The sequence below is a fragment of the Aquarana catesbeiana genome, linkage group LG02, assembly GCF_042186555.1.
Source record: "Aquarana catesbeiana isolate 2022-GZ linkage group LG02, ASM4218655v1, whole genome shotgun sequence".
NCBI lineage: Eukaryota > Metazoa > Chordata > Amphibia > Anura > Ranidae > Aquarana > Aquarana catesbeiana.
This window is the reverse complement of record NC_133325.1, coordinates 273576070-273600458: the sequence shown is the minus strand read 5'-3', so window position 1 is coordinate 273600458 and position 24389 is coordinate 273576070. Positions and strand designations below refer to the sequence as shown.

The following is a 24389-nucleotide window of genomic DNA, read 5'->3' as shown; positions in this document are numbered from 1 at the left end:
GACATCATTGGTTGTTAGGATGCCAGTGGCTGGCCTTTCACAGTGCCCAAGGCTATAATGCTGCACAATAGAAACCTGTGGCTCGGTGTAACAAAAAGGCAAGCTTGATCTACTGGCTGGCTTGTTGACAATTTTTGGGCTTTTTGTGACAATTTTAAGGCATTTTGCCAAAGCACGTCTGAAAAAGGCACCATGGCACCCTAGTTCAAAAAGGCTGTTACAGATAGTATATTAAACAAGAACACTCCTATCAGCTTCCTTCTTTCTTTCCTAACGACTTTTTAGAAAGTATAGGCTGCAAAAAAGAAGCCTGACCTTTGGATATCCTCAAAAAGGGGGTTCTCTCTCCCCATCTCTAAAGAGATACAAAATGGTTACACAAGTGTTACCTTGCTTTTTCCATATAAGATTAATAGTACATTATACATTAACAATTAGGCTCAGAAACTCAGAGCAGAAAAAATTGTTTGGAAGGAAGACACTGGACAGGGCGCATCCAGGATTAGGCCCAGATACCCCAAAGGGATAGGTCAGACCCTGCACTGATTTTTGGTGATTTAGGATCCATCTAAATCTCTGCACCTGCATCCGCAATGTTTATGAGACTTATATGACCGTTAACCATAGCAGGAGATCATCCAGATATCAGAAAATGAGGATACCCTGAGAGCGAAAACGGGCCAACACCTTGGTAAAGACCTGAGGTACATGGAACAGGTCAAAGGGAAGGAAAAAAAACCTGGTAATTTTGTGCTCCCCCAGCAAAATGCAGGAGACACTTGACGTGCTGGAAGATGAGGATAAGTAATTAAGCATTCTTGAAGTCCACAGAGGCCAGAAAATTTCCTGGGTAAAGGGAAATAAGGACAGGCCAAGCTGATTCCATACAGACTTTTTGAACTTGAAGGAATCCGTTGAGAAACTTTAGATCCACTATGAGGTGAATGCCTCCTTTTGCCTTGGGAATGGTGAATAGGTTTGAATAGAAACCCTGGAACCTTTTCTCTTCTGGGGCAATAGCTATAATGCTTTGAGAGCAGTATGAAATTTGATAGCGTGAAGTGGGGTTTGTAGCCCCTCAGACCAGATGGCCACAAAGGGTAACAGACATCTCTCCACTTTGACAAGTAGGTTTGCCCCTAATCGTTAGGAGAACATATTTCTGGACTTGGATGGGTTTGGGGGACCAGGCTTTATGGCAGAACTGAGTTCCAAGCTTGGACCTAGGGGCATGAGAGAAATGAAATGCAAATTAAGCAGATCTCCGTTCTGAAGGGGGAAGGGGTGGATTTTGTGTCCCTGCAAAATAATATCCATCTCTTCTGCTAGTAAAAGCACATACAGTACACAAAAACACTGGCTAGGTACATAGTTTACCCCTTTGATCGCCCTAGATGTTTAACCCCTTCCCAGCCTGTGTCATTAGTACAGTGCCGGTGCATATTTTCAGCACTGATCACTGTGCTCGTGTCACTGGTTCCCATGAAGTGTCAAAAGTATCAGTAAGTGTTCGATTGTCCACCGCAATATCACAGTCCTGCTAAAAGTTGATGATAGCCACCATTACTAGTATAAAAAAAAAACAATTCCAGTATATACACCATAGTTTGTGGATGCTATAACTTTTGCACAAACCAATCAACATATGCTTATTGGAATTTTTTGCACCAAAAATATGTAACCAAATGCATATTGGTCTAAATTTATAAAGAAATTGAATTTTTTTAATGGATATTTTTTATAGCAGAGAGTAAAAAAATGTTTTTTTTTTCTTCAAAATTGTTGGTCTTTTTTTAAAGCGCAAAAAATAAAAACCACAGTAGTGATCAAATAACACCAAAAGAATGCTCTATTTGTGTGTGTGTGTGATTTACATTTAATTTATATACAGCGTTGCATGACCACGCAATTGTCCGTTAAAGGAACACAGTGTCATATTACAAAAAATGGCCTGGTCATGAAGGGGGGTAAATCTTCCAGAGGTCAAGTGGTTATAAAGCAAAGTGTACAGGGAAGGTTTTAGCAGGCTGAGACATTTTTTGAGAACCCAGGTTAGTGACCTTTGCCAGGGTCAAAGCACTGCATCAATAAATTTAGAAATAGTATCCTTCATTTTGGAAGATTATAAAGGGGGTGCACAAATTCAGGGCCCACCTGCATGAGATTGTGGCCAGCACATATGCGTTATATTCGATCAGGTTAAATAGGGGTTAAGGTAGGCAGGAATTGGGTTACTGTCTCTAAGTTTATGGTACAGGTAACAAGGGTCCAATCGGATCAATGGGATAGTTCTGGAAGCCTGGAGGTGTCTATAAAAGGAACCTGCAGTGGGGCTTATTTCCTTTTCCCCTTTGGACCAGTGCAGCACCAGAAGAACTGCAGAAATAGGCTGGACCACAGCAGAAGAGCCATAATACTACCATGAGCTTACCTGCAGAAATGGAAGCTCTGGTCAGGCAGTTCATAGAGAGAGCCGGAAGCGCAGGGGGAGAAGCTTGGATTCGCCGCTGTTTGGCATTGTCTGAGGAAAGCAATACGGAAGAAGCAGGGCTGGCGGGCAGTATCTCGGCTGAGGAGGAGCGCCCACAGCGGAGGAGCGCAGGCCAGTGGATAGATGAGCCAGTCACCAGGGAGAGACAGCGCTGCTGCATGCCATCAGTTCATTACAGCCCAGCAGTGGGGGGAGCAGTGTCCCTGGAATTCAGCAAGGAGGTGGAGGAAGATGGCGGCGGCAGCTGTACGAATAAGAAGAGGCGGACTGGGTCTCCGCCGCCAGGGAACAGCAGTTGGCGGGGCACAGTTAAACAGCCCGCAGCGCAGAAGACAAGGTGGCGGGCGTCCTCCCCACGGCCCCCCATCATTCATGATGTCAGTCAGGAGCAGCTGCAGCAGGAAGAGTGCCTGGAAGAAGAGAGACAGGATGGCATGCTGCACAAGAGAGCGCAGGGCTCGGTGTCTGGTATGATGCTGAAAAGCATGGCTCAGCACAGTACAGGGCAGCCGAAAGTGTCCGGTGAGTGTCAGCAGTTTCAAGCTTTGTCTGTATTAGTTGATTCTCTGTCTTCATTGATAAAGTCTTTCTCTCCTGTGGTAAACCCTGTCTCTGCTGCTACTTCTACTGCTTTACCCAACCCAGCCCCTGCTGCTGTTTCTAGTACTGTTTTTGTTCCCAATTTTTCTCCAGTAGTCTCTCCTATGGTCAGGACATTGCAGAATAGTGCACACACTTATCACACGGCTCAGGGAGAAAGGGATAGGAATGGTGTACCAGAAGCCTGTATGAAAGATGTTATGCCTAGTGAAATTTCCCCCCTGGGTTACCATTTAAGTTCATCCATGAAAGAGAAAATTTGGCGGGGAGATTTTGTGGATATTTTGTCACTTCTTCCATGCCAAAAAGATTTTGCATTTAAATCGGACAGAAGGGGGGAGGAAGAGCAGGAGGAGTACAGGCGTAGAACTGTACCAAGATCCTTTCACAATTGGCTGCAAGCATATTGCATCTATGCTGGAGTAGCGGCGGAAAAGCGTCCGGAATTGTGTGGGGGTCTTTTCCAGAATCTGGACCACATTTTGGAGGCCTATACAAATTTTGGGGGCTTGGGGTGGTATTTTTATGACAAATCCTTTTGTCAGAAGCTGGCTATTCACCCGTCGCTCCAGTGGGGCATGAAAGATGTGGGCCTATGGCGGAACCTGATTTTGCCCCAAAAACAGGTCGCTCCAAGAATCAGTGCGGTTACGCCTGCTCAAGCAGCCTGTAGAAAAGGCTGTTGCTTTGCATTCAATGAGAATCAGTGTCGGTTTAACACTTAATGCAAGTATAGGCATGAATGTGCCTTTTGTGCCGGAGCACATCCGGTGATTAAATGTTTTAGGAAATCCACTTCCTCGGGTGCAGATATTTTTCCAAAGAGCCTGCACTCCAGTGAGGCTGGAAAAAATGCGATCGTGGCTGGCCAAATACCCAGACACGGCGAAAGCTCGATTGCTCATTGAAGGATTTTCCAAGGGCTTTACGTTACCCCCTTTTTGGGAGACGGGTGTGAAGTGATGGATAACCTGAAGTCGGTTGAAAGTTTTCCGGATGTGGTGAGGGATAAGTTGTGGAAGGAGATTGCTGAGGGGCGTGTAGAGGGCCCTTTCAGGGATCCGCCTTTTCAAAATTTCCGCATATCCCCGTTTGGGGTAGTTCTCAAGAAGGAGCCCCATGCGTTCCGATTGATTCATCACCTGTCATTCCCGAAGGGAAAATCGCTGAATGATGAAATTGATGAGTCATTGTGTTCTGTGAAATATGCAACGTTTGATGAGGCCACCGAGAAAATAAGGGCTTGTGGCCAGGGGGGCTCTAATGGCCAAAGACGACATACAATCAGCCTTTCGACTATTGCCAATCTCTCTGGTTGCTTTTAGTTCTCTGGGTATGCATTTTGATGATTGTTATTTTTTCGACAAATGTCTTCCGATGGGTTGCTCATTGTTGTGTTCATACTTCGAAATTTTCTCTACTTTCCTTCATTGGGTGGTCTGTTTTCAGTCAGGAAATGACAGCTTGGTGCACTACCTTGATGATTTTTTGTTCGTGGATCTGGCTGATGGGGTGCTTTGCGCAGAGTTGCTGCAGACATTTCGGTCTATCTCACTTGATTTCGGAGTTCCGTTGGCGGAAGAGAAGATGTGTGCACCATCATCAGCTTTGGAGTTCCTTGGGATTCACATTGATACTGTTAGAATGGAATTTAGTTTGCCTGTGGCAAAGTTGGAAAAATTGAGATTTTTGTTGACCCAATTTTTGCAAAAGAAAAAAGTTCTTTTGAAGGAATTACAGTCCCTATTGGGTAATTTGGCTTTTGCATGTAGAATCATGCCGGTGGGCCAAATTTTTTCTCGGCGGCTTTATCTTGCTTGTTCTGGCCTGAAGTCTCCGTTTGCCCATGTAAGGTTGACTACCTCCCTGAAGGAGGATTTACAAGTTTGAGCGAAATTTTTGGAGTCATGTAACGGGCGGTCTTTGTTTCAGCAGGATTTTGTGTTTGCGCTGGATTTTCATTTATTTACTGATGCAGCTGGCTCTAAAGGTTTTGCGGCCATCTGGGAATCTCATTGTTGTTGCGCAGCTTGGCCGGTTTCTTGCATAAGTTGGAATGTCACGAGAAACATTGTGCTTTTGGAACTGTTCCCAGTCTTGGTATCAATTGAACTGTGGGGTGCATATTTTGCAAATAGAAGGATTTTGGTTGAAACAGACAAAGGGGTTCTGCAGTGAATTGCCTTTCTTCCAGCTCATTGTGGGTTATTAAGGTGCTGCGTCGTCTTGTTTTCTTATGTCTTCAATACAACATTTGGTTGAAGGCTAAACATACGGCGGGGAAATTGAATGTTACAGCCGATTCCTTATCCCGGTTTCAGATGGACCGTTTCCGGCAATTGATGCCAGAGGCAGACGTAGAAGGCACCAGGGGTCCGGAGCATGTGTGGACATTGATCTGACGTTGGCATCAGAGGCTATCCAGGGATCAGTGGCGTCTAGGACTTGGGCCAGCTACTCGGCTGCGTGGCGGAATTGGGTATACTTTGCAAGCTCAGCAAGCGTAGATGGCTACAGGCCATCGGAAATAGGGATTCTGGCTTTTGTGTCTTCCCTAATGCAGCAAGGTTTTTCAGGTAGTTACTTGTTGAAGTCCTTACCCGGGATTTCCTTTTTCTGTCGTTTGAAGGGCCTGCCATCCTGTATGTCATATTTTTCGGTGAAGCAGGCAATTAAAGGGTACAAGAGAAAGTCTTTTGTTCCGGACAGCAGACGGCCAATTTCGCTAACCATGCTTAGTGGCCTTTGTGCAGCTACATCAACAGTTTGCTATTCTGAACATGAAGCATTGCTTTTCAGAACAGCTTTTGTGTTAGGATTCTTTGGTGCTTTTCGCATCTCAGAGCTTGTTCCGGGCTCCAGATTTGGCAGCTTGGGCCTCATTTATGAGCAAGTACATTTGGAACACTCAGTGATTCATATATGGCTGTGGCGTTCTAAAACAGATCAATGCGGGAGGGGTACATGGATTACCGGGGAGCATGATGATAAGTCAGTGTGCCCGGTCTCTGTGGTACGACAATTCAGGCCCCAGGTAACTGGCCATTTACTCATTTATTGTAACTTAGTACCAATGTCACAATATCAGTTTAATTTTGTGTTTAAAAATTGTTTGGGCATAATGGGTTTCCATGGCTTCCGGTTCTCTTCCCATTCTTTTAGAATAGGTGCAGCATCAGAGGCTGCCAAAAGGGGGATGGATGACTTGGCCATTAAAGAATTGGGGAGGTGGAAATCTAAGTGTTTCAAACTGTATGCAAGACCTAATTTGTTTATTTGATTTTCCAGACTTGCATCGCACAGTATGGATTCTGGGACACTTTTATACATTGGGCGCGGAAAAGAACGGCTCAACGAAACTATTCCACAAACTTGTCATTACCGCCTGAATCCTTTGAGTTATTTTTGAAGGGTGTGCGAGGCCTTCAATGGCATCAATTATATTTTCATTTAACCAGATTGTTTCAGGTGTGGCCCCCGCCATCCATTTTAGTGCTACATGTCGGGGGTAACGATTTAGGTAATGTTAGAACATTAGATTTGTTATTTATCATCAGAAGGGATCTTCACCGATTTATGTCGACTTCTCTGGGCACGACTATCGTGTTTTCTGAGATAATCCCACGTCTTTCTTGGCTGTCTTCGCCTCAGAAGAAAGTGATGGAAAGAGTGAGAAAAAGGGTGAACAGAGCCGTGGAAAAAATCATGCCTAGTATTGGCGGTTTGTCATATAGGCACATAGATTTGGAGGGAGGGATTCCCGGGTTTTACAGGGCTGATGGGGTTCACCTCTCAGAAGTGGGTGTTGATTTGTTTAATTTAGGTCTACAGTCTGGGATTGAGATGGCTGGGGTGGTGGGGGTGGGCCGGACTTGATGTCAAGACCGGCTGGTGGGGAATTTTTTGATATATGAAAACTGTGGTTCGTTTGCTGCTCGAGTTCTGATAACTGGGCAGTGTATTTATTTGGTGTGAATTAAAGTTATGATGAGTTTAATTTGAATAAAAGAAAGAATTTATGTTTAATAACTATACCAATAAAGGTGCCGCGGCCAATTATTTGCCAAAATGGTGTATGGTATTATTACATTTAGCAGAGTTGGGATTTGGTTATATTAAAGGGGGAGGGTGTGTGGCCTATAATCTCATATAAAGGGGGGGGGCACAAATTCGGGGCCCACCTGCATGAGATTGTGGCCAGCACACATGCGTTATATTTGATCAGGTTAAATAGGGGTTAAGGTAGGCAGGAATTGGGTTACTGTCTCTTTAAATTTATGGTACAGGTAACAAGGGTCCAATCGGATCAATGGGATGGTTCTTGAAGCCTGGAGGTGTCTATAAAAGGAACCTGCAGTGTGGCTTATTTCCTTTTCCCCTTTGGACCGGAGCAGTACCAGGAGAACTCCCTCCCTCCCTCGTCGCGTGCACCTGTTATGTGGTTGGATCACCCTGGATCTTAGGGGGGATTTTTTTGATGTATGAAAACTGTGGTTCGTTTGCTGCTGGAGTTTTGATAACTGGGCAGTGTATTTATTTGGTGTGAATTAAAGTTATGATAAGTTTAATTTGAATAAAAGAAAGAATTTATGTTTAATAATTATACCAATAAAGGTGCCGCGGCCAATTATTTGCCAAAACGGTATATGGTATTATTATATTTAGCAGAGTTGGGATTTGGTTATATTAAGGGGGGGAGGTGTGTGGCCTACAATCTCAATATCAGAGCACTAAACTTCCTTATGTACTGAGAACTCTGAAACAGGACAAGTAGCATCCTCATTTTTCTCTTAAAGAACTATCACAAATTTTTACATTGATCAGTTCACTATGGGACAAAGGAAATGTAGCACTTTGTGCCATCTTTCTAGGTGCCCTGTAAGACTAGCTGCCATGTCAGACAGGGTGCCTACTGTTTGGTGCATAGCAGCCTGACACTGCAAATAGCAAGCAGACATCAGCTTTGATAGCATCTGCCTGTCTCCACCTCCCAGTATTTGCCCAAGGTAAGCACTGGCAAGAGGAATGCAGAGGGATGTGAGATGTGTCAGCAACACCCCCTCTACATTACTGTTGCTGGTGCTTACCTCAGGCAAATAATGGGAGCAGGAGACAAGTGCTTATTAACCAAGCAACTATCTACTTACTAGCAGTGGTGGGGTTGGGCAGCTATGCCCCGAGGGGGCGCCCTGTCCAACATCACAGCTAGCATTACAGGTTAACTAGATAGATGGGATAAAGTGCTACATGTGCCATGAGGAATTAAATTACCTCAAAAAAAAAAAAAAAAAAAGCAAAACGCAGTAGGCAGCAAACGTTGATCAAAAGTGCAAGTAAGCCTCCTGAATGTCCAAAACGTTCTGGTAGGAGGGAGGCAATGATTGGCCTGGTCAATTCTATGCAGAGGTTTTGAACATGCAGAAAAAATTTGAGAGCTTTCAGATCCAAAATGGGCTAAAACACTATTTAGCTTGGGAACTGTGTACAAGTTTCAGTTCACTGTGTTCTTCATACAGGACTGGGGCAAAGACCTGTGAGAGACCTTGCTAAACAACAGCAAGTGGATCGGTCTGTCTTTTCAGAAGAGAGGCAATGGAGAGGCATAGAGTTGGAAGGAGGCAGAGTTCTGAAATCCAGTTTGTAGCCCTGGGAAATGACACTCAGGACCCAAACACCTGAGACTTCCCAGGACCAGAAGGCCAAAGACACCCCCCATCACTAAGAGGGCTTGGAGCCAGAGGATTTTTGGCTTGAATGCTGGTCAGTGAAACTCCCATTCAAGAAACGCCTCGAGCAGTTGCCCTTTGAGGAAGAACGCCTGTTTGGTCCTTCCTTAGATAAGTACAGCGAGGAGATCACAGGGTCCAAGAATAAATAGCTATTCAGGGTGAGGCCTGTCACTGTATAGGGCAGGCTGTAAGACTGATTGGACTTAGAAGTTCTTAGGAGATTTGGCAAATTGTGGGAGTCCTGTGCAGGAGGCCATTGGGCAGTGAACCTTGGCACCCCAGATGTTTTAGAACTACGTTTCCCATGATGCTCAACTACACTGCAGAGTGCATGAGCATCATGGGAAATGGAGTTCCAAAATATCTGGGGTGCCAACGTTCGCCATCACTGTCTTAGGGTATGCAGACCCAGGCTGCTCTACTGCTAAACGAGAGCATACAGCATCAACATGTGTAGCAATAGTACATAACCTAATACTTTACCCTGGATGAAATTTCGGCCAAAGACAACAGTTCACTGTCATCCTCCCTGGACATGCTCACCCCCCTCACTACACATAGAATGAGGCCCCGACCCATAAAACCGTGGCAAACAGATGACAGAAGAAGTCTGAAGAAACATAACCAAGCTCTTGAGCACCTGTGGTGTAAGACTAAGACTCAGACAGACTTCAGCCAATCTAAATTTAACCTCCAAAAATGCAATTCCTGCCTCCTCACTGCCAAGCAGACCTATTTTATCACTATCATTTCTAAATTATCAATCAGTCCCCATCAACTCTTCTCTACTGACAACTCTCTACTTCATCCTCCACCCACTAACTCACTCACTGCACAAGAGATCGCCATTCACTGCAAAATAAGATTGATGAAATTTGTGATGAGAACTCTGCTGTATAGATACCTTCCCCACTTAACACTCCATGTCCACAGGTACAATCAACACTTTCCTCATTCCACCCCACTACTACAGAAGAGGTTGCTAAACTTTTTTCTAACGCCCCCCCCCCCCCGGACCCCCGTTTCCTCACAAATGCTACGGTTACCCTTAGATTCTATCCTACACATCTTTCCCAACTCTCTAAAACAAGCACTAATCACCCTTATACTTAAAAAGCCCTCATTGGACCCCACCAATCATAACAACCTACGCCCCCACCTTTTTGCTCCCCTTTTTATCCAAACTCCTTGAACATCTAGTCTACAACAGACTGAGCGACCATCTCACGGAAAATAACCTTCTTGATCCTCTTCAGTCTGGGTTTCATCCTCAACACTCAACAGAAACTGCTCTCCTAAAACTCACAGAAAAATCTACTCACCGCTAAAACCAGTGGACACTATTCTGTACTCCTGGAAGACTCTGCTGTGTTTCAAACAGTGGATCATCAAAAAAACTCCATTCCTTTGGTCTCTAACTGCACTCTTCGCTGGTTCTCATGCTACTTAACCCAATGCACCTTTAGCGTTATTTACAATTCTACCTCCTCCTCGCCTTTTCCTTGGTCAGGGTCCCCCAAGCTTCTGTTCTTAGACTTACCCTATTCGATCTACACTTCTTCCCTGGGTCAGCTGATAGGCTCAAATAGCCTCCAATACCATTTCTATGCTGATGACAACCAAATCAATCTCTCTATCTCAATCTCTCTACCCCTCAGCTCCCCCCAATCATCTCCGAACGCAACACTAATTTACTAACAGAAATATCAGCCTGGATGTCACACCACTTCCTAAAAACTCAATCTAACCAAAACCGACTTCATAATATTTCCTTCCCCCACGTGCCTGACTTCTCTGTCAAGATCGATGGCACAATTATAAACCCGTCCCCGCATGCCAAGGTGCCAGGTGTAATCCTGGACTGAGCTATTCTTTTGGTCTCACCTCCAATCCCTGTCCAAAGCTTGCCGCCTCAACCTACACAACATCTCTAAATTATGTCCCTTCCTAACCAATGACACCACAAAACTTCTAATTTAATCCCTGGTCATCTCCCTCCTCATTGACTTACCTTTACATTGTCTATCCCCTCTTCAGTGCATCAAAAATGCTGCTGCCAGACTCATCCACCTTACCAACCATTCAGTACTCCTCTCTGCCAAGCCCTCCATTGGCTTCCCCTCTCCCAACAAATTAAATTCAAAATACTAACAATTTCTTACAACGCCCTCCGCAACTCAGCTCCCGGCTACATCACTAAACTAGTCTCAAAATACCAACCAAATAATTTTCTTTACTCTTCCCAAGACCTCCTCCTCTTTAGCAACCTTGTCACCTCCAGGACTTATCCCAAGCCTCTCCTATCCCTTGGAACTCCCTACCCCAATCTGTCTATCTCCTACTCAGTCTGCTTTTAGACTATCCATGAAAACCCTTCTCTTTAGAGAAGCCTATCCAGCAACCACCTAACAACTGTAATTTTATTTTCTCCATCAGCTCATTCCCCTCAATTAATACCTTTTTTGTAGCTTGACCTGTCCCTATTACTTGTAAGCTCCAATAAGCTGGGCCCTCTGATTCATCTGGAATTATATTGTAACTGTCCTGTCTGTCCTCATATTGTAAAGTTCTGTGCAAACTGAACTTTATAAATCCTGTATAATAATGATAAAAATAGACAACTCAACCTAATCCAATTCCTCAGAAGGAGTAAGAGGGGAGGAGGGGGATCTACAGCAAAGGCAAAGTTAGACACAGATTCACAAAGGGAGACTAAAAAGGGGCTCATGTGTGAGCTTTGGTTTCTAATACTACCAAAATTCTGCCCATGAACTTTGACACTGTGGCAGAAAATTCCTCCCTGGGAAAATAGGAGGAAGTCTGTAAGGTCAAAGAGCCAGCGGACTGTAGAGGAAGGCATGGAGTCAGACTGAGGACAACGGTCCAAACAGGGGGGTTCTAGGGCCCTATGGAAAGAGATTACCATACCACACCTGAAGTGAGTGGAATTCTCTGACTGTATCCTAGTGCTCTTGTCACTTGTGTATATTCCTTTCACCCAGATACCCCTGAAAGGGTCTTCAGGGACAGAGATTGGAGGTGAGACTCCAATGTCCAATTTAGACATTTTCACTTAGAGGTGCACTCACTTTTGTTGCCAGTGGTTTAGACATTAATGGCTGTGTGTTGAGTTATTTTGAAGGGACAGCAAATTTACACTTTTATACAAGCTGTACACTCACTACTTTACATTGTAGCAAAGTGTCATTTCTTCAGTGTTGTCACATGAAAAGATATAATAAAATATTTACAAAAAATGTGAGGGGTGTACTCACTTTTGTGAGATACTGTAACAGTATAATACTGTGGTCACTTAGTGGGTCCCCGGCGGATGGTTATGCGTAGATGTTAACACGAGAGGAGAGGAACAAACGGCCGGACGTCAGTCTTGTCATCTTGGAACCAGCATGGAATACACTCAGAGTCGCATCGGAAGTGACGTCAGAACATGGAGAGAATGTTTCAAAGCATCCGCTTCTTCAATAGACATTTAGATCTGATAAAGAAGCAGATGCTTTGAAACGTTATCTCCATGTTCTGATGTCACTTCCGAAGCAACTCCGAGAGTGTTCCATGCTGGTTCCGAGACAAGACGTCTGTCCGGCTGATTGTTCTTCTCCTCTCATGTTAACATCTACACACCACCATCCACCGGGGACCCACAGAGTGACCACAGTATTATACTGTTATATGCCTATTGATCTTTATATTAGTGTGAGTAGCCATTTGGTTGATTTGAATTATATATACCATTCGTTGCATCTTCTACTGCACTTCGTTTTTGGTGCACCTAGTTTTTTCCCCATTGTTCTTCCAGAGACTGTGTCACTCTCAAGGGAGCTGCCACTAATGCTGCATATGTATACTTCCCGGGATTTTATAGACTTTTAGTTGTGTTATCAGTGTGTTTTGGTACCCTCTCGTGCGCCATTCTGTTTTTGTCTTGTTGCTCTACGCTATGGGCCCTCCGATCAGATCAACCCAGACAGAAGGGGACAGATCTCCTTCTGTTTATTTTTAAGCAGATCAGATTGGAAATAGGTGGGTGTAAACGGACACAAAGTCCATTTACATCTGCCACTCCATGGAGAGTCCGTTTGGATCCGCGGGGCGGGGGCTGGGCAGTGGGAAGAAGTGGCAGCAGCTGAAGAGGAGTCGCCTTTCAGCTGCTGCAGGAGGAAAAGGGGACCAGTTCCTGTAAATGCCTTCACCTACCCGAGATTGCAATCGAAGGGTTGCTAACCCTGGATTATACTGGTTAAAATCCACTGTCTCACCCTGCTCTACACATGCTCAGTTGCTCTCAATTTTCAGCACTGGGCCTAAAAATCTGAGCCCCTAGAGGCTGATCAACTGACAGCTTTAAGATTTACTTTTGCTGAATAGGGAAAAAAGCAACAGGAATGACACAGACTGTACTGAGGGAACACAGATTAAGGAGGGAGAAAAGAAAAACAAGACAAGTCAAGTCAAACTCTGCTGCCTGGGAGACACAAAAAAAGAGTTAAAAACTTACAAGGATAGTGTCTTATCTTCTCCCTCATCCGCAGACTGTGAATCAGCCTGTCTTTTTTTTTTTCAATCACTGCTGGCGGCTATAGTTGCTGGCAGTGATCACTGTATTCTAACAGCTGGGAAACCTCCCGCTGTCACAAAACAATAGTGCAGTGGGAGGGATTTCCCCATCAACACTGACTGTGTTGGTTTGAGAATGGAGCAATTTTTCTGCGGTGGAAAGATGGAACATTGCATTATGTATGGCCTGCCTTAAGCATTCCTATCTAAGGCAGCCCATACATTTTGAATACATACTAGAGTTCTACAATGACAACACCATTTCAATAGTCTGGTTCACCAAAATATGGAGGAGTTTTAGCAGAGACCGGTCTAGGAGGCTGTCATATTCTTTATGATCTGGTGGCAAGGAAGTCAGGGCATGTCTGATTTTAAATAACAATTTGGCCCCTTTCACATGGATGCTGTTCATTGTGATCAGCAGGGGCTCTGTCTACTGGGCCCCTGCTGATCAGAGCAGAGTGGACAGATGATAGGTCCCTGTCCACTCATTTTATACAGAGCAGACATGGACTCCACTATTCATTTACACCCGGCTGCCCTTCAATCTGATCTGCCTACACGGAGAATGGAACCTGCTTCCATTTGTTTTTAACGGACCGGATTGGAGGTAGGCGGGTATAAACGGACTTGGGGTGAATGGACCATCTGATCTGGTCCTCCTGAAAAACTGACAGGCGGCCCTATCGGAACAGTCATGTGAAAGGGGCCTTAGTGCAAACTTAACCCGTTTTTTTCATGCCTGGCTAAATCAAGTTGTGTAGACCTGTGAAAAAGTACTTTACAGCAGATACCTAACCTATGCTGTAAAGTTCAGCAAAAACCCTTTCTAGTGGCTCTATGCCTATAACATCTACCACTATATCATCTACCACTGTGGAAACCAGATTTTGCTAGTCCATAGAATCATGAAAAAGGCGATCGATAAATATAATTTTTACAAAATGCCCTGCTAGAGTGCTAAATTTTCCAAAACAGTTGCAGAAAGGCAGTATATATGCTTTAACTAATAACTACTTTTAAAACACATGAGCTCTTTTTACAGGTTAGCGATAATATCAGGACTGAGAAAAAGGGTTAAAGCATAGGGAATAATAATTAAAAAAGCAGAGGTTACATTTGAAATGTTGCTTGATATACCTTGACATATTAAAAGCTAATGTTTTTGCAGTTACCCTGCAGCTTCTTTTTTTTTTGCAATATGTTTGCTACAGAACACTTAATATCATGGCACAAAAAGCTCTGTTATAGGAAAAAAAGATTTGTAGAAACAAAGATGTTTGATAGACATGTGTAGCAGATACTAGACTTTAGACAAACCTTGTATTTCTCTGCTTTTCCAAGCACATTGGCTAAAGAAAATGTGATGGAGTGGTCATGTGGCAACAGCTTTAAGGCTTCTCTTCCAACAGCTTCTGCCTGAGCTAAATTTCCTGAAGGAACAAGTTAGATACAATAAATTATTTGAACTCCTGACTTATACCCCTTCAGCTTTAAAGTGACCCTATGGCCAAAGTAAAAAAACACATATATGTATATATATATAGTCTGTCACTATTAACACAGCAGTCTGTTTTTCTGAGACACCCCTGTAACATAGCTAATATCTGGTGATCCAGCCAGTACTTCTGTTTTTCATCTGCTTTTAACTGGCCAGCAATAGTTGCAGTTAGAAGGCTGAGACAAACCATTTACCACAGACAAGGAAAATAAAACTATTGCTGTAACAGCTTAAAAAGCGTTAGCTGGAGTTGGGATTTCCATGGTTAGTCACTTATGTAAAGTCCACCTAAACCTACTGGTCAGTTTAACACAACCCTCACTACTGATTGAGAATGCTGCTTTCTAAGGGTGGCCACGTTGCTTCTCAATAGATACAGTGGAGGAGAAAAAAAAAAAAAAAAAGCAAGCTCGTTTTTGGTTTAATTGTGCTTTAATTTTTTTTTTTTTTAAAGCATTATGTTAATCGTGCATGTTGTCTGCAGGCTTTGGCTTTGTGATGTCCTCCAAACTATCCAAAATATACTATTGAGTCTGAACACATTGACATCACAATGTGTATGTGGATGCTTGTAAGTGGCAGAGATATAAGAATAGGGCACTGAAGGGTGTATATCGTTATGTGCTAACAAAATGAATACATTTTGCAACAACCCATCAAACTCTTTTCTGTTCTGCAATTCAGTGTACTGTATTTACTGAAATCTTCTAATTAAAATGCTAACAAATATTATCAGTCTACAATATTTCTGGCTGGATACACCTAATTTCTTGAGCATATTATCAGAGACTAGATTTTGTTTTAACCCTTTTATCTATAAAAAGCTTGACAAAAAAAACCCACCACCACAAGTTGAGCTGTCACCCACTAAGACCAACCAAGTTTCAGCTGTAATCCTCTCATAAAACAAATAAAAGGTATCTAATTAATCATTATGGGTAACAACTCCACTTGCATTCCAGTTTTTTCCACACATAAAATATGTAGAGTCTGTAAATGGACTAGATAAATTAATATGTATGCAAAGCAAGACTATGCAAGACTTTGTTCTCACCTTTCATCAAATGACCTACCAAAATATACAATTAGCAAACACCATTGCAACAGAAAACCCTGCAATATAAACCCAAAACTTGCTTTTACAAAAGGCATAATATAATGTTAGTTAATCAGAGATCTCTTCAAATTGAGGAATATACCTCTCTTATCACCATAACAGGTTTACTTATTTAGTTTTTCATTACTGCCTGTTCCAGTGACAGCTCAAAAATATAGGATCTTCCTAGCAGTGACCCAAAAATACAAATCTGTATAAAAGAGATCAAATAGGATTCTGACCACATTGCAATGAAAATAAAAATGGCTAGTAATATGTTTTTGAATTCATATTGTAGGCTGGGAATCTGTTTCTGCAGTCTGCTGATGTGCAGTTTACCTCTCACGGGAATTACAAGATCATAAGCCCTGGGCAATTTCTAAGGGTATAGTACACCTTGGGAGAATTGTGTAAATGTGTAAAAGCATTCTGATTACAGCAGTTTTCAATTTTTATTAAGTTACTTTCACACTGGGGTGGGGGTGTTAGTGGTAAAGTGGTGCTAATTTTAGCAGCGGTTTACCGCTGTTATAGGGGCGCTTTTAACCCCCCGCTAGCGGCCAAATAAAGGGTTCAATGTGCCCACAAAGCGCCCCTGCCAAGGAGCTTTGCAGGCGCTTCAGCAGCGGTGACCACTGATTTCAATGGCAGGGGCGGTGGGGGAGCGGTGTATACAACGCTCATGGACCGCCTGAAAGATGTTGCTTGCAGGATGTTTTCTAACGTCCTGCAAGTGCACCCTCCTGTGTGAAAACACTCAGGCTTTCACATTGGGGCTGCAGGGGAGCTGTTTTTTAGGTGCTTTACAGGCGCTATTTTTAGCCCTTTAGCGCCTGAAATACACCTCAGTGTGAAAGTAGCCTTACAGAATATTTCTCTACTTCCTTCTTAAAGATTTCCTTTCTTCTCTCGCACTGAGGGTAAGCAGCATTTTGTGTATCAATTACTTAACTAAGGAGTCCATTTATAAATATTTTCCCACAAGATTCATACAATTTTCACCCACGATTTGAACATATTCCTTTGACTGGCATGGGTAGGTGGGTGGATGACCTCACAATCTCAGCTATTCAGAAGAGGCCTTGTCACACAGATGGCATCTGCATAATTTGTTTGATCCAACCTGGCCCAAAGTCATATTTTTTAAAGTAATCTCATTCCTGAAATTCTTCTTTAAAGCATATCTATGGTCAACATGTAAAATCATATATTCGTTTCCACATTGAACTTCAATTATTTCTAGCTTACTCCTATTAAAGCAGTATTAAACCCAAAATCAAACATTATATTGCAGCTTACCAATTATTTGATGTGATGGCTGCATTAGTTTCTTTTTCAGGCTTTTTCTATTTTCATCTGGTAATCCAGCCAGCAAGTCTGTTTTTCACAGCACAAACTCTCCAGCAGAATGTACCAGTTTACATGGATGAGACAAAACCACTTACAACTGGTAGGGGTGATTAAAATGAAAACTTTTATCCCAAAAGGAAAAAACAACTGTTTGCTGTAACCGATTATAAAGTGTGAGCTGGAGTTTGGATTCAATTTTTTAGAGGTTCTAAATCTGCCTAATACATTTAACACTCCCCTTCCGGTTGACAATGCGGCTGTCTGCTCTTTGTCCTGTGCTCATTCTTCCAACGTTGCCCCTTACACAGGAGATGTGTTACTGGCCAGATCACCAGGTGAAAACAGAGGGAAAAAGAAAACTGATGCAGTCACCACATCTAATAATTGGCAAGCTGCAATAGAATACATTTTTGGGCTTAACCATTTTCCGTCCTTAGGCCATTTATAAAGGGATGACAGATTTGGCCCAGACTGGAAGTGGTTAATACCGCTTAAATCTGAATGATCTTGAAGTTTGTGAACCTACTTTGTGAAGGTCCCAACACATTTCCTAGAATTCTTTGACACCTATTCACTATGTCCCATTAGTAAGCACTGCAGTGTCAGACATTTCACAGGGCTAGCCTTCTGATGTACAGAAGTGCTGAGCAAGGTACCATGGAATATATAGTAATTGAAGGCAAACAGCAGAGGAAAAGCTGCAAAGCATGCAGGGAATTCAGGAAGTTGTCAAAATAGATGGCCAGGAAACAGGCAGAACTCACGTCAAGAAATACGATTTTTCAAGTAAACATATTGGATTGTCAAAAACGACTATCGCTTTTTAATGTAAACAATGAAAGTACATGCTGTGACTTTAGAACTCCCTTTAACAGAAATCCAATAAAGACTTTACAGACATTCTAACCCATTCTCACTTTACTAAACATGTCTTTATGGTACCATCTCTGTCCCCAGTGGAGAGTGTTAACCATCAGTTCCTGTTTACTTTCAACAGAGCAGGAAGTAAAATCTCTTAAACGACAAAGGCAGCAATATAAATCTATATCAGAAAAAATGGACTGTGCTGTAAACTTCAATGTAATATGATGCACCAAGAAAAAAATAATGTAGGGCAAATATAGAATATTTTTAATTCTGGTGAATAAATGCATACCTTCAGAAAACATATTTTGTAATTGTAAAAGAGCAGAAAAAAGGTGCTGAGATTTTTTCAAAACCAGAAAAAATCTAAAGCAGTCAATTGGATTCACAACACATAAACGCTACAATTTATCACGTTTGAAATCACTAATTTGGCAGGACCCTGACTGAAAAAGGTCACTTTACCACAATAAATGGAAATAAAGATTATTTCTGTATATATAAGCCCCAATTGAAGAAGGATGTGTCAATTCCGAAGCATCAGTATGCTGTAATAACTATAAAGAAGTATTTTTTACACTCTAATCCCAAGTTGAATTGTTAAACAGATCTCCTGTAAAAATAAGCTTCTCAAATGGGAAAAAAAAAAAAAAAAATCACACAAATCCAATATTTTGTTAAGAACAGCACCAGTTTTCTCACATATCATGTTACATCCCTCAGTTATTTTAATAGAAGAATACAGGAAGTGAAATGGTGTTATTGTTTTCTTCTTAGTTTCATGCTGAAATTCAAATTAAATGTTCATAATAAAAATATAGGATAATTATAAGCCTAGTTGGTTAGGCCCCTTCACATGGGAGTCCGCCAGCTCAGCAGGAGATCGCTCCGTTGATCTCCGCTGAGCCGGCGGATGACAGGTCCGTCTCTGTTCACTGAGTAGGGAGGGACCTGTTAAAGCCCCGCTGATCTCTATGGGGAGATCAGACGAAAACAGACAGCATGTCAGTTTTCATCAGATCTCATCCAATCCGATCCACCAAGATGGATGTCAGACATATCACCATACGTCTGTCTTGAGCGGATCAGATGACAGGCGGGTGTCAGCGGACACATCTCCGCAGACACCCGCCTGCCCATAGTAATCTGTTTGGATCCACCTGAAAAACGGACAGGCGGATCCGAGCAGGCTTATAGTGTGAAAGGGGACTTGGAGATAAATAATGTTTGTTTAGTTTAAATTAAACTAAAGAACAACATTCTCCTGGACTTCTCCGACATGGTGTCAGGGTTCCTTCTAGAAAGATGGCAGGTGGTCATTCGTATTTAAGATGAGCTTTGTGTTGGTACCAATAAAGCTGGTCATACACTTTGATTTTTTTTTGTTCAACCAGCTGGCTGAATAAAAAAAAAAAAAAAAACTCATTAGATTCCCACATCTGTGCAAACTTATTCATTTGAATGGGCTGCCGTGCCTCCTAAAATACAGGGAAAAGGTCCTTGCAGCACTTCAGAAATCTCACGCAGGAACTGCATGTGCAGTGTGGAAGCAATTTCCAGTACCTGTAGGGTGCTATTAGCATTAATGGTATTTGCACACCACTCCTGCGTTTTTCTGTGCAGGTGATTGCGGAACAGCTGCAATCAAGTTTGCCAGGTTCAAATGTGAACCTAGCTTAAAGAGGAAGCAAACCCTGATGTGTTTTACTTCCTTCCTTTGCCCCTGCAGAGTAAAAGCATAATGTGCTAATATGCATTGTATACTAGCACATTATGTGACACCTGCAAAGGAAGGCCGTGCCATCCCTGCTGCAGGCCACATGCATGTTCGCTCCTCTTCCTTCCGGGGCCGCGGACTCCGGCTCTGTGACTGGTCAGAGCCGCATGCGCACGGGATCTGCCAGTCAAGGCACTTGCTCATGAAGAAACGGCACAGGGGCAGTTTCCTCACAGCACATGCGCCAATGACATCATCGGCGTAGAACGCAGTAAATATCTCCCAAATGGCGCACGTTTAGGAGAGATTTACAGTAACTATAGGTAAGCCTTATTATAGGCTTACCTATAGGTACAACTTCCACAGAGAGGTTTACAACCTCTTTAAGAATGGTTCAAACATCCTGTCTGCAGAATCTTTGAATGGACAACTTCAATACAATGATACAATGAGATGTTTGTTTAAGACTGAGACAGCAGGATCAACTATCAGAACAGACCACTTTTTAGGGAACTCTTTTCCACTGGATAGAGCTCGAAAATTATTTTCGGAGCAGTGAAAATCTTTTCTGGATTGACCCAGTCATCATAAATTGCCTATTCTATTTGTTCATAAAGGGGGAATGTCTTTATTTTATTTAGCAGGTTTCTTTGTAACCAAGGCGAGATGGAGAATATTTAACTGCGACAACACCTAGGCAAGCACATTGCGTGAAACTGCAACCTTAGGAGTAAAGGAGGCTGGGGGTGAGAAATCCGAGGTGAAGAGTAGTGGGGCTTTTGGCGGAGTGAATGTTCAGCTGAGTATTTTGCGATGGTTCCCTTGCATCTGGTTTCAGCCATAGCCATGGGTGAGGGTCATCCCCTGTAAAGTACTCACTAAGTATGGGGCAGCTAATAGGGTAAGCATGTCTGAGAACAAATACACAACAACCCAGGTGCAGCTTCTGATGATGTAATTTGTGATGACGAAACATGTTAAGCTAGGACGCATGGTGTGCTGGATCAAGCTCTAGATGGTATGCAACAAGTATAGCCGTTTTATTGCAGAGTCTGTGAGGACTTCATGTGATGCACCAAAACTTTATAACAACCCACTTGAGAAATGTATTTTTAAAAGAAGTATTATTAAAGAGTCTACTGGTTTACGCTATGAGGAGCCCATTTTCCTTTTCGAATATCATGTGGTTGTCCCTTTGGAGCACAGATAGCAGCAGGGAGCTGTTGGTTGGAGCCCGTGTGTTGAGCCTTTGATTGCTGAGACTGCTTCACGGTCTGGATCTCGTTCAGTGTGGGAGAGCGGAGGCGGTTTCCTCTGGGCTGTTCCCCGGGATCACGGATCACAAGGTAGTGACGGGAGCCGGTTCCTGCAACCTCTGGTGATTAAGACCGTACAACACATTTGACCTCTCTTATCATAAGGTAATGAGGGTCAACTCTATTCAGTGAATAGGGACCTTCACCTTTTTCTATGAATCTTTTGGGAGAATTATCAACATTTGTTCACTATTGTATGACATTTCTACAAAGAAATATATCTATATCTATATCTGAATGAGGAGATCATTTCATTCATTATCACTGGACTATACTTGCACTTATTTATCTATTTATTTTTTAAGATCACTGTTAGTTTTTTTATTCACTATGAATTAATATTATTTTTTTTGCTAGTGCTGTTTGTCTAAGGATTAGTTCCTGTGACACCACTTTTCTTATATATCACATGACTGAAACAGCTGCTTCAATGATATATTGTGTTTAAAAATATATAGATTGAGGCACGGGTTTTTTTTTTCACTTTTAATACATTTCAAATATAGCCCTGTTTCTAACAGTAATGGACAAAGATACAGGGCAACCCTGTCTGACCAGTCTACGATTCTGGTCCCTACATACGTAGGATCTTGGCTTCTCCCATCACTGTGGGCATAGCCCTGAAACTGTCTTCGGGGCCTGGGTTCCATACAAATGAACCACTGCCCTGGACCTGTATAGCATCCTGTAGCCAACTACATGTGTTTCAGCAGGTGCCAAAGTGCGTTCCCATGCAGGATACAGTGCCTGAAGCAACATTACAGGATGTCCCCCATGGTTTTACTCTGCTTCTATTGTATTAGTAGACAGTGAAGAGTTGTTTGAAGAATCGAAAGATAAAATAATTATGTAGTTAAACTAAGAGTGATGTCTCCTAAGTGAGAAGGTCCATCACCTTAGCACACTAGCAAAGAACTGAGGACTCATGGAGTCAGGTTGGGTTATAGGGGGTGTATCCTCAAAAGTTTTGCCAGTGTCCAACCTGAAGGTAAGAGCCTATAACCCAGGGCCTATGAATACTCAGCTTGGGTCTGGTACTGTACAATTAGGGTAAAACATTTTGGCTATATATATATATACACAATTTTAAACTATTTCACATCAGGTTTTTTGCTGTGGATCAAACAGCTGCATCCACCACCATATCAGAGATATCTTTAATCAACTATAAGACAGTGGATCAAACAGCCACATCAACTATCATTTCTGAGATTCTATATATTTTTTAAAGATTTAATTAAAATGACATTAAAATGGAAAAAAATCTTGTTGAAAGATATTGGAGTTTTCCACTGCATTCAATCTAATTCAGTAGAAGCAGACTGAAATCCATCTACGTATTCAAAAGATTTTCAAATCTGCTAAAATTTGAATGAAAAATGTAAATACTCTATAAAATTACCAAGTGTGGACAGCTTAAGCCGAACGATCACAATGTGGTGTCAATTCTGGAAGCTTTATTTCAGGTGTCAGATTGAAAGAAAACATTTACATGTAAGTGGATGGTCCACAGAAACCTGCTTCCCATTGTAGAATGTGTTCTGGTTTTCAGCAAACAAATGAAATGGAGGTAAAAATGAATCAGAAATGGCTTTTGATGCCATTTCAGGTGCCATGGCAATTTTGATGGTCTGATGCTCAACACTGGGAAAAAATACAAATCATGAGTCACCACGAGTTTTATTTGTGCAATCTTTTTTTTTTTCAAATAAAATTTGATGGAAAGGTTCCAAAAATGGTTGTGTTACCACATTTATTGCAAGCATTCTAGTACCAACTTTTCAGAACTCCAAACAAAACAGGTGTGTTTTAAGCAAACACACCTGCACCTAATACATAGGGCAGATAACCCAAAACGGTTGTGTCTGTAACCACCCTCTGTACAACATCATGATGACCATCATGCACAGCTTACATAGAAAAAAATAGAAGCTTAAATTATATCATGAGAGCCAAGATTACATTTTTTCAAATTCAGGATTTAAACCGGAACTTCAGCCTTACCTTATTTTCCCCCTGAAAGAACTAGAACTGCCTCTGACATTTACAAATATTGTAGTCCTAATATAGCCTTCCCTGCGGGCTTCATTGAAAAAAACACAAGTAATACAGGCTCTCTCTAGCGCCCCCTGCACTTCCCTTCCTTATTTTATGTTTCCTGCGGATCCATACAATGGCAAAGTTTAGAGCAAGATTTGATTTGTGTATCAATGCCGAAATGTTCTGGGGGGCCCTGATGTGAGACTTTACTCAGTAAAAGGCAAGTGCTGACAGCTTATGCCATCAGCTACCTCCTGCTTAGTTGTTTAAATGTAGCTATTCCTACACAGAGACATCAAATATTTTCTTTTACAAGGAAGCAAATATCATATAAACAGCTTACCTGTATTGTCAAGCAGTATGATCATGTTGTTCCAAGCCAAACTGTGATTTGGTCTAAGAATAGTGGCGTTTCTCCATGCATTTAATGCATCCATATTTCGATTTAAATCTGCATACTAAAATTAAACAGTAAATCCACACTACTGAACAAAAACAACAGTAGTAAATATTCTATCAGCATTCTTTAAATCTAAAAGTAAACAATACATCCTTTTAGGAGTAGCCCACAACAAAACCAAAATGCAAAAATTATTTTTCTTTTATGTGTGCTCAAAATCTGCTGCTCCTTTACATTGCAGTGGACAGTACATGATAGAAGATCACTGGGACCAGATTGTGGATAAACGTAGGAGAGCAGGGACAGTCGGTCAGCATGTGGGACTAGATCGTGGTTAGTATGAGGGGAAGAAGAGGGAGTGAGTGCATATCACGGACAGCAGAGCAGGAACAGAAAGGAGGAGAAAGAAGTGTAAATTTTTGTGTGAACCCTAACCAATAAAATCAGGCGTGTTAAAATTTCTCATATTGAGTGGAGGTAAGGCCCTCCGTTGTTTTAATTTCTAGGACCTTACAGACAAAATGTTAAAACACTGTAAGGAGGAACTCAGGGGGGAGAGAAAAAAACTAAGGAGGAAAACAGAGCCTTTGCATGTGACCCCAGTAGCATATAGCGGATATGTGCAAATAAAGAGGTAAATTCACTAAGAGTTAAATAACAGCCAATGAAATATGGTAAATCAGTTTTAAAAGTGCAATTCACAAATAATT

The 24389-nt window shown here is 42.2% G+C and overlaps 1 protein-coding gene across 1 annotated transcript in view; it reads right to left on the bottom strand.

Annotated features, from left to right (window-relative positions):
- TMTC4 (transmembrane O-mannosyltransferase targeting cadherins 4) overlaps window positions 1–24389 on the bottom strand; it is a 139388-nt gene that overhangs the window by 9841 nt on the left and 105158 nt on the right. Inside the window, exons 13-14 of the mRNA XM_073614440.1 lie at window positions 23623–23737; window positions 14716–14828 (exon numbers count right to left, since the gene is read on the bottom strand). Coding sequence (XP_073470541.1) covers window positions 14716–14828; window positions 23623–23737 — 228 coding nt within the window. The remainder of the gene's footprint in view (window positions 1–14715; window positions 14829–23622; window positions 23738–24389) is intronic.